Source organism: Camellia sinensis, chromosome 10 (assembly GCF_055761805.1).
Source record: "Camellia sinensis isolate YWXY chromosome 10, ASM5576180v1, whole genome shotgun sequence".
Taxonomy (NCBI): domain Eukaryota; kingdom Viridiplantae; phylum Streptophyta; class Magnoliopsida; order Ericales; family Theaceae; genus Camellia; species Camellia sinensis.
Window position 1 is genome coordinate 6,477,330 of NC_138970.1, and position 10,173 is coordinate 6,487,502.

General features: G+C 36.5%; 1 protein-coding gene, 1 long non-coding RNA gene and 1 pseudogene across 2 annotated transcripts; 1 reads left to right on the forward strand and 2 right to left on the reverse strand.

The window, feature by feature from the left end:
- The first annotated feature begins 231 nt into the window (after positions 1–231).
- On the forward strand, positions 232–1,371 carry LOC145800952 (uncharacterized). Its single transcript, XR_014341584.1, has 2 exons — positions 232–683; positions 845–1,371. It is a non-coding gene; the product is annotated as an uncharacterized LOC145800952 (long non-coding RNA).
- Positions 1,372–1,973: 602 nt separating this feature from the next.
- On the reverse strand, positions 1,974–5,056 carry LOC114307668 (uncharacterized; annotated as a pseudogene).
- A 1,085-nt stretch (positions 5,057–6,141) lies between these two features.
- Positions 6,142–7,615, reverse strand: LOC145800107 (uncharacterized). The gene is made up of 2 exons (XM_082889751.1): positions 7,296–7,615; positions 6,142–6,730 (listed from the first exon to the last, which is right to left on the reverse strand). Exons 1-2 carry the CDS (start codon positions 7,613–7,615, stop codon positions 6,142–6,144), a joined length of 909 nt encoding a protein of 302 aa, XP_082745877.1.
- Between the last annotated feature and the right edge of the window lie 2,558 nt (positions 7,616–10,173).

The following is a 10,173-nucleotide window of genomic DNA, read 5'->3' on the forward strand; positions in this document are numbered from 1 at the left end:
AACAAATACACGCATCGCGTATGTCAATTTCTAATTTTATAAAAACTAGCAAAATTGTCATACACACATCATTCTGTATGACTATCATTTTTCATATTCCCATCATCAAAATGGGTAGAGTTAATAGAAATAGAAGTATCTCATTTTTCTTGATTGGAATTCTAGTCAGTGTTATCCACTCATATTATTCACCCAAACAATGGTTATGGACACAAAACGGCTGCTGCATAACACTAATGCTTGTTTAGTCTGCTGGAATTCCTGAGAATCTGAACAACAGTCCAATTGAATATAGATTTGGGCCCTGTTTGGCAATGGCTACCTATTTCAGCCCAAAAAAATTTGCCCATTTGGTCATGCTATTTTTTGGGACCAAAAGGACAATTATAATTTAAAAAACCATTTTACGGTATCTATGTGTTTATTATTGGGAAAATTAGTCTAAGGTCATTTTCCCATTTTTAATAATGGAAGAGATTCACAATATTATTTTTTCATATCTAAAGTCTCTAAACCTACAACCATCTATCACAGAGAAATTTGATATTTCTCACACTCGCTGTCTCTCTCTCCCGCTGCTCTTCTCTCTCCTCCATTAACTACTCTCTTATCAATGATTATAATTTATTTTGGTCCAGGTTCACTGTACCTTGGCATCTTCCCAACGCAACAACGGGGCTTTAGTTGAGTAGTTGCTTCGAAATCAATCCTACTTTTTCGATTTTGTTGGGAAATTGCAACATCATCATCAAAATCCACGCAATTTTCGTATTTGTTTTTCTTCCTTTTCTCTTTCGCAATCTCTCTTTACCTATTTCAATGGCGATTTCGAATGAATCTGCAGCAAATTCCAAAATTTCGCCGCCAGATACATTTGGATCCGTCGCAATCGGAGGCACCTTCGATCGATTACACAACAGTCACCGCCTTTTTCTCAAAGTTCTCTATCTCTCTCTCTTTGTGTATATATATATATCTTTGAACATGTATCTAATTAAGTTGGTACTTACAAAAACCAGCGGAATTGGCTAGGGATCGCATTGTGGTTGGAGTTTGTGATGGACCCATGTTGACTAAGAAACAAGTATTTGTAACATCTTTGTGCTCTATGTGAATCCATATTTGTTGATTACTTACTGGGTGATTGCTATAAATTGCTTATGCTTCACTTCACAATTTTCTCTGGATAGACCCAGAGAAATTTGGTGTTAAATTTGGTGTTAGTGATGTGTAAAATTTTCTCTGTGATGTGTCTGGAGAAATTTGGTGTTGGAGATATGTAAAATTTCTCTGCGATGTACCTAGAGAAATTTGGTGTGGGTGATGTGTAAAATTTTCTCTATGATGTGTCTAGATAAATTTGAAATTTTCTCTATGATTTGTCCAGGGAAATTCTCTAGATCGATATTAAGGGACCTTAGACATTATAAAAATATTGAGTATCTTTTATGCTATAAACTATTAATACCAGGGACCTTAAAAAAAATCCCTTTATTATTCATGTCACCTATCTATTCACGTATCATTTTACTATTTGTCTATGTGTACCAATTTGTCTACCTAATCGACCTATATATCCGTATCATCACCACCACCACTATCACTGTTGGCCACTGCCGAAAACTTTTCCATTGAATTTTTAGGCATTGGTGACTTTTTTAGCGACAACGGTCCAACAGTGGGAGTACAATTAAAAAAATCCTTTAAAAAATTAATTTCTCTTTCTCACTAAATAATTTCATTAAACATATTTTTATCACCAAAAAATCAAAACTTGAACCAAATAATATAGGGATAATTTCAAATAAATATAAATTTTAAAAAATAATTACAAAAAAGTGATAAACTTTATAAAAATTAATAATTATAATTATAATATTTTCCATGATTGTAATAAATTTACTGCTTAGGGTAATTTGTCCAATAATATATAGTACCATGAAAAAAAATCATTTTTTTAAAACAATTACTTATTGCTAAAAAAAATAAAGAAAGACAAAACCAATTAAAAAAAAAATTGCCAAATCATACCTTAATGTTTACTTCAAAGCAAATTCTGGGTGCAGGTTGAAATCACACTGGGTACATTCAAAGCCAAGAGGACCCTGGCTGATCTGATTATTTGACAGCTACTATCATCAGTCTCTTTTTGAACAAAAGTGACAAGGTGCAAGTGGCAATCAGCTTCAATGGTTCCTCCAAACTTGATATTTGAAAGTTCATCATGAAGACTAATAATGCACTCACAATGAATACATTGGTCACATTCATCACAGTGATAGAACCAGTTTTTCGGGTTTAGTTTGTAACAGCAAACTTCACAGTAATACTCAGCCAGATGGTCTTTCACCGGAACATAGTTTAGAATATAAGGGTGTTCGTCATATCTGTGCCTAATTGTACGCAGCAACAAAGCACAACGGATGTGCAGGTTGAAACCGCAAGTTTCACATCCAAATGTCAACAGAGGAGAGCATACATGACAAGCATTGCACGCCCAAGGAAAATTTTCGGGTAGGAGGTGGTGATTTGTGAGCTTCGTGTCTGATAGCGCCCAGTAAGGAACCACACGTGGCATTGAGGTTGAATGTGCAAGTGGTACACTTGTAGGTGAATCCATTGCAAAGAAATGGACAAGTTCCACACCTGAAGACCCCAAAACCAGAAGGGTCTTGTGTGAGGAGAGTGAGCAGGTGTTTTGGGTGTAATGGTCATTGGACAATCTTCACTGTATTTAAATAGATTAAATTCTATTGTGTACTAAACAACAACAAGAATATAAAGAAGTAACGAAAATGAGAGAATTTATTTGATTACAAAAATTAAACTAGAAATAAAATTAAATAAATAAATAAATAAAAACAGATTTTATTTTATTACAAAAATAAAATTAAAATTTGATTTAATAAACACATAAAACATAATAATAAATTAAACAATTTACTTGATTAATTTGTTCTAATAAATATCTGATCAAGTCCAGTGTTTGGCACTGTACCCTTAAGACAGATTCATCATTTCCATGGTGTTTTCTGAATGTGGACGTCTATCTCCCAGGATGAAATGATCAACTACAAACAATAGCAGGACTACAAATTGTTTGCCTAACGAACACATTAAGTGTTTATACTCTTTCTCACAAAAATTAAATGTAGCAAAATGAAGAATAAATTTGCCGAGGTAAAGTACGAATTTTCTGAATCTGTAAACATCAAATGAGGGCTGTCGCAAACTTGTTTGAACAGGTATGATTGGTTTTGAATTTAAACAGATTTGAATCTATTCAAAAATTCAAATAGATAAAAAACGGGAAGGGCCTTGTTTGGGTGTATAGTAAAACCGAACCAGTTTATTTCCAGAATTAATTTGAATTCTGGATTTTATTTTACTAAAAAATAAAATAAAATTCAAATATTTTTTACCCAAAAAGATAGGTATTAGGCCGAACAAGCCCAACCACACACCACGTACCTGCGCTCAGGCCCAACCCGCCTGTTGGACGGCAGCGCGCGTGTGGGGTGATTTTTGGGTTAAATGGGTCTAGCCCATTTTGCCCATAACCTCCTCCTCTAAAACACTTGGGTACCCATTGGGGCACACCCCAAGTTTCAATCTCATGCCTTATAAAACCATTCAAAACTTCCCACCAAATCAATGTAGGGCAAGCCTTATTCAAACTTTTAAGGATTTTTTACCAAAACTCTATTTCTATGAAGCATACTTTGGCTTCAATTTCCCACTCACTCGGTAATGGTTTTGAGCAACCAAATATACTACATGAATCACAACGCGGCATAGAACGCGTAACCACTTTGACCCGCGATAAACGACGCTCGGGTCCCACCTAAATAATAGACCAAAGTTAGGAAAAAATTCTGGTTTTATCCAGAATTTTCCAACAATTCCAACAATGGTTGTGTCACCTCTGCGGGTAACTGGGCACAACTTTGTCGAAAAGGACTAGTGGATGCTCATGATTACTATGGTTGAGCTCTGTTGTTCTCTTGCTTCACCCCAAGTTGAGAAAGTAGGCAATCAGATTAACAGATTCATTAGTCACTGGAAAGGGAATAGGACTGATCTCAATATCTTGAAGTTCCATCTCTGCCTCCTGATCCCTAAAACAAGAATTCGAGATAGAAGAAATCATTTCTCTATTAAGGATCGTAAAGTTTTTTTAAAATAGGAAATCGAAGTCAGAAAAAGAAAAAAAAAAATACCAAACCCCACATGAACTTTCTCAACAACAAAAACAATTCTTTTCACAGTTGTCGAAGGCAGCAACTTTTATTTGCCAAACCAGTTGAATCAATAGACAAAAGTATTTCAATAATATAATTATAAGAACAAAGAGAAGCAACAAAGAGCATTAAATCAGAAAACAAAACAGAAGGGGCCGAGGCCAAACCAACCGAAATTGCTCTTCTTGTGATGCTGCAGTTGCAGCAATTGCACAGTTCAAGTGGCCATAGCATCTGCATCCAACACAAGAATAAATCCAGCAAGCTTTGTCGAGGTATTCGGAGCAAATGTCACAACAAAACACGAAGTTGTCAAACTCCCGAGGAAAAGAGTAGCAAAGCGTGAGAGGGTGATCATGATCAAAGTGTTTGACGGTGTTTGGCAATGAAGCACAACTCTCGTGGATCCAGAATTGGCAAGTGTGGCATAGATAAGACATGTCTTCATGTTCGAGGCCACAAGCATCACAAGAGAACAACATTGTCCTCAGCAGAGGTGTCATCGGGTGTTTGTGACTTGTATGTTTGATAATTTGCGGCTTTTGAGCACATATTATATCGTTGTCAAAATTGCAGACTGAACAGCTGTATGCAAAGCCAATCCAATATGCTTTACAGAAATGGCATCTGTGAAACAAGAGAGGTTCTTGAGGAATCCAAGAAAGGGTAAGAGGGTGTTCGGGGTGGAAGGGGTGGTTGATTTGTCAAGACAGTTCTACACATGATTTGTGCAGGTAAAAATTGCACTCCATGATCGTCAGAAGGATTCCCAGATATGAGTAGCAGACACCCCTTGCATTGAACCTCATTGTCATTGTCGTCGTCCACATAGTCCTTGCCATACTCTTCTGTAAAGATTAATGGATGCTCATGGCTGAAGTGTTGAAGCTCCATTTCTCTGTCTTTATTCTCAAACTTCTTTGTTTTTTTTACTTTCTCTGTTCTTCTGAGAAAGTAGTAGCAAAGGATTGATGTGCATATGAGAACTGAAGATGAGCTATTAATGATAATACATCTACTATAATCTTGGTTCTGACAGTAAAATAACTGGATAGGTTTGGAGGAGTTGACTTGGCAAGGCAAGTTGTACTAAAATTAAGGGAAATATGATCAAGAATCTCTCTCTCCAGCAATCCTCTCTTAATTGCTGGATAAATCTTCGTAACAAAATGGTAACAGGACTAAATTGCAAAAAAAAAAAAAATATATCACTCCAAATAAAAAGCATATTAAAAGAATGAATTGTCAACTCCCCTATGCTAGGTCATGTGACTGCCAATCTACTGATACAAGTTCGATAAAAAATAAAAAAAAAAAAAAATGGATTAGTTCAACCAACTTTTCCTAAGTGTGTTAGTTTGATGAGAGTAAATTTTTCGCTAGCAAAATTGTCACACTCATACCATTCTGTATGGGGAGTTCATAGAAATAAAAGCATCTCAGTTTTCTTAATTGGAATCTTAATCAGTGTTACCCACTCTGTCATATATTGTTCATCCAGACAACGATTATGGACACAGAAGGGCTGTGGCATAACACTGGCTTTTTTAGTCTGCTATAGAATTCCTGAGAACAGTTCAATTGAAAGACAGAATTTGGCCTTGTTTGGCAATGGCTGGCTATTTCAGCCAAAAAAATTTACCCATTTGATCATATCAAAGCTAATTTAGCTGACAAAAGGGGGAAAGGGAAAAAAAAAAATCTCAGTTGATGGTTTTTTAGTAAAGTGGACAACAACTTCCTGATTCAATGCTTCCACTGACAGGTAGAAAAAAGAAAAAAGAAAAAAAAAGTAAACTAAACTAAACTAAAAAAGCAGACTTTTCTAGCATTTGCAAAAGCATCAACAACTTTTTTTAACAATTATAAAAAAAATAAAAATAATAAAGAACCAAAAAACCTACTTGAAAAAAACTTTTGTCTCAGCACATTTGAAGTGCACCTTGAAATCACACTCTGCACATTCAAAGGCAAGGGGTGGGTATAGGTTTATAGATCCAGGACAGTAATTGCACTGAGCGTCGCCTTTAGTCTTTAGCACAAAAGTGAGAAGGTGAGAGTGATCATCAACTTCAATGGTTTCCCCAAACTTGATATTTGCAAATCTATCATAAAGACTAGTCATGCACCCAGCATGATTAGACAGATCACATTCATCACAGTGATAGAACCACTGTTTTGGGTTTAGTTCATTACAACAAATTTCACAGTAATACTCAGCCATATGGTCTTTCACTGGGAAATAGTGTAGGACAAATGGGTGTTCTTCATCATATCTGTGCCTAATTGTACGCGGCAACACAGCACAAGAGCTGTCGAGGTTGAAATTGCAAGTTTCACATCCAAATGACAAGTTAGAATGGTAAACATGACAAGCATTGCACCACGAATCCCTTTTTTTGGTTAGGATGAGTGGGTGCCTGTGAGCTTCGTGTATGATAGCACCCGGTAAAGAACCACACCTGACATTGAGGTAGAATTTGCAAGTGCTGCAATTGTAGGTGAATCCATTGCAGTAAAGTCCACAGCCTTCACACCGGAAGAGCCCAAACTTAAAAGGATGGCGTGCAAGGAGAGTGAGCGGGTGTTCTAGGTGAGATGAGTGTCTCACCTCTAGGGGTAACTCGGCACAACTTTGATGCAAAAAGAACTTGCATTGAGCACAATGGTAAAATGGAGCTGAGATGGGTTGCACACATGCATTGCAGGCCTTGGTATTCTCTGTCTCGTTTGGGAGAGAAGGCTTGTTACTTTCAGAGCAAAATTCATCAGTAATTTGTGTGTCGAAAAGGACTAGTGGGTGCTCATGACTAAAATGGTTGAGCTCTTTAGTTCTCTTGTTATGGCTCTTTAGTTCTCTTTAGTTCTCTTGTTATGGCCCAAATGAACTTTCTCAATAACAATAAAACAATTTCTTTAACATTTGCCAAACCAGTTCAATCAACAGACAGAAATGTTTGAATGATATAATTATAAGAAGAAGAAGAAGAACAATAGAAGCAACAAGGAACATGAAATCAGAAAACAATACAGAAGGGGGCCAGCCAAACCAACCCGAATTGCTCTTCTTGTGATGTTGCAGTTGCAGCAGTTGTACAATTCAAGTGGGCAAAGTATCTGCATTTCGCGCAAAAATAAGTCCAGTAAGTTTTGTTGAGGTTCTCAGAGCAAATGTCACAACGAGTCACGAAGTCATAATATTCCTGAGGAAAAGAGTAGCAGATTGTGAGAGGGTGATCGTGATCAACGTGTTTGACAGTGTCTGGCGGCGAAGCACAACTTTGGTTGATCCAGAATTTACAGGTGCTGGATAAATAGGAGACGCCTTCATGTTCGAGCCCGCAAGCATCACACAAGAACAAGGCTGTTCGCATAGTGGTCAAAGGATGTTGATGTTTTGTATGCTTGATAGTTTGCGACTTTTGAGAACATATTATGTCGATATTAAACTTGCAGACTGAACAAGTGTAGGCGAATCCCATAGAAAAATGTTTACAGGCGTAGCATCTGCGAGCCAATCGATATTCTGCAGGAACCCCAGAGAGGGTAAGAGGGTGTTCGGGGTGGTGGGTCTGTCGAGATAGTTCTGCACATGATTTGTGCAACTTAAAGTTGCACTCATTGATACGGCAAGTGTAGGAAGGACCCCCCGATAGGAGTTCCAGACACCCCTTGCATTTAACTTCCTTGCATTGTCGCCGTTCTCGTTGTCCTTGTCATGCGCTTCTGTAAAGATTAATGGATGCTCATGGCTAAAGTGTTGAATCTCCATTTTCTCTCTCTCTCTCTAGTGTCTCAAACTTCTTTGTTTTTGTTCTCTTTTTTTTTAACATTCTTTGGTTTTGTTCTTATTTTTGGTTTTTTTAGCAAAAGAGTTGATGTGCATGTGAGACCTGAATATAAGCTTTCAATGGTAGTCTTCGAGCATCTCCAACGGTAAATTAAATTTTTCACTAAATTTGAGTAAAAAAAAGTTAATTTTTTCAATTTGATAGGGCTTGCTCCAATCGTGTATCAAAAGAGAAAGGTCGACCGGTAAGGACAAATTTTTTTTTTTACCTGTTTGAACCTTTTTTGATCTGTTTGAACCTACCTATTTGAAAGGAACCGGTCGACCGGTGGGTCAACCGGCCGGACAACCGGTTGGGTGACCGATTGGCCCACCCCAACAATAACGCACAGTGAAATGGTGAAATCTGGAGCCTGTTTTCACTTTGATGAATTTTTTATTTCATTCTCATTTTGATACCAATTTAATGAAACTATTGGAGCTCTAAAAAGTGACTTTTTCATTAAATTTTAAATCCAATACAAAATTTAATGAGCCGTTGAAGATTGTCTTAGGTATACAGAGAGCTGCACATATTTGATGGGACGGTTTGATTTGATTAGGATGTACTGGCTGAATCTATAACATATAATATACATAGTTAAAATTATTTTTTTTTAAAAAAAGTACAGAGTAAGGCCTTACAGTAAGAACCCCTCATTCGAAAATTTGAGGGTCACGTTAAAAAATTGCACAACTTTTAAGGGACTAATTGATAGTTGCCAAATATGCTACACTAAGGTTTCGTTTGAGAATTGTTAGGTATATCTCTTTATTGGAGTTTGAAATCTAATTGATTTATTAAAAAAGTTTAATTTTGTTTAATATTAATTATAATATATTTTTATATATTATATCTAATTTTTAGAGACCTAATTCAGTTCAGTAACGATTAGGATTTTGTTAAAACAAATCCAAGATTTAATAATATATATTGAGATTGTTTTGTGTTTTTCAAGAAAAAATAACAAGAAGCAGCCTTTTTTCCTTTGTGTAGCAGCCGTGGTACATCATATTTGGTGGAATCATATTGGGTGAGTTAGTGCTGCTTTTCGGTTGATCTTTGGAAGTTCTCTTTGCTTCGTTTTTCGATTCTTTGAAGCATTATCAGTATGCTTATTCGATTGGTTGGTGAAGCTGATTTGATCTATTATTTTGGATCTTCAACTCTGGTTTTGAAGATTTTGATTCATCTATTTGGTGAGGTCTTTCTTCTTTGTTTATTTGTGATTATTTGGAATTCACCTAAGGGTGGTTTTGTGAGACCATTGGTGTCTCGTTTGTAATTGTTTGAAAACTCTTCGGTTAATAGTGGAATCAGATTTCGATCCCGTGGACGTATCTCACATTGAGGGAACTACATAAAAATTCTTGTGTTGCTTTTGATTTAATTTTTCCATTAGTTTTTATTCCCATTTGATTGATTTTCTTGTAGGGAATCACATATTTTCCCTAACAACTGGTATCAGAGCTTACGATTTATTTGAGTTTATTTATTTGTGTAAATCAATGGAGGGGAATATGGGTCGTATGTCTTGCTTCAATGGAAGCAATTAGGTAACTTGAAAAACTAAAATGGAGGACCTATTATTTTGTATAGATTTATATGGGCCCATCGAGGGTGATTCTGGCAAACCCGAGGGTATGAAAGATGATGAGTTACAGGCCTTGATGCTACTTAGTTTTTTGCCCGAAAGTTGGGAGACTTTGGTTATGATCGTTAGTAATTCGGCGCCCGATGGAATTGTCACAATGGGCCAAGTCACTAGTAGCCTGTTGAATGAAGAAACTAGAAGAAAATCAGTCGGTTCCTCTCATTCGGAAGCATTCGTTATAAGAGGCCGAAGCAAAACAAGGGGGAGGAGTAAGACTCCTCATGGTTGTGATCAAAGCCGTGACAAATCAAAAGATGGTTCTTTTTTAAAGAAAGACATTGAGTGCTATTATTGCCATGAGAAAGGGCACAGGAAGCGAGATTGCCGAAAGCTCAAGAACAAGGAGAAAAGGCGTGACAAAAGTGTAGATAAGAAGTAAGAAGACACAACGACAGTTACTACCGATAATCTTATGGTTGTTTGTGAAGATGATTGTATCAATTTTGTG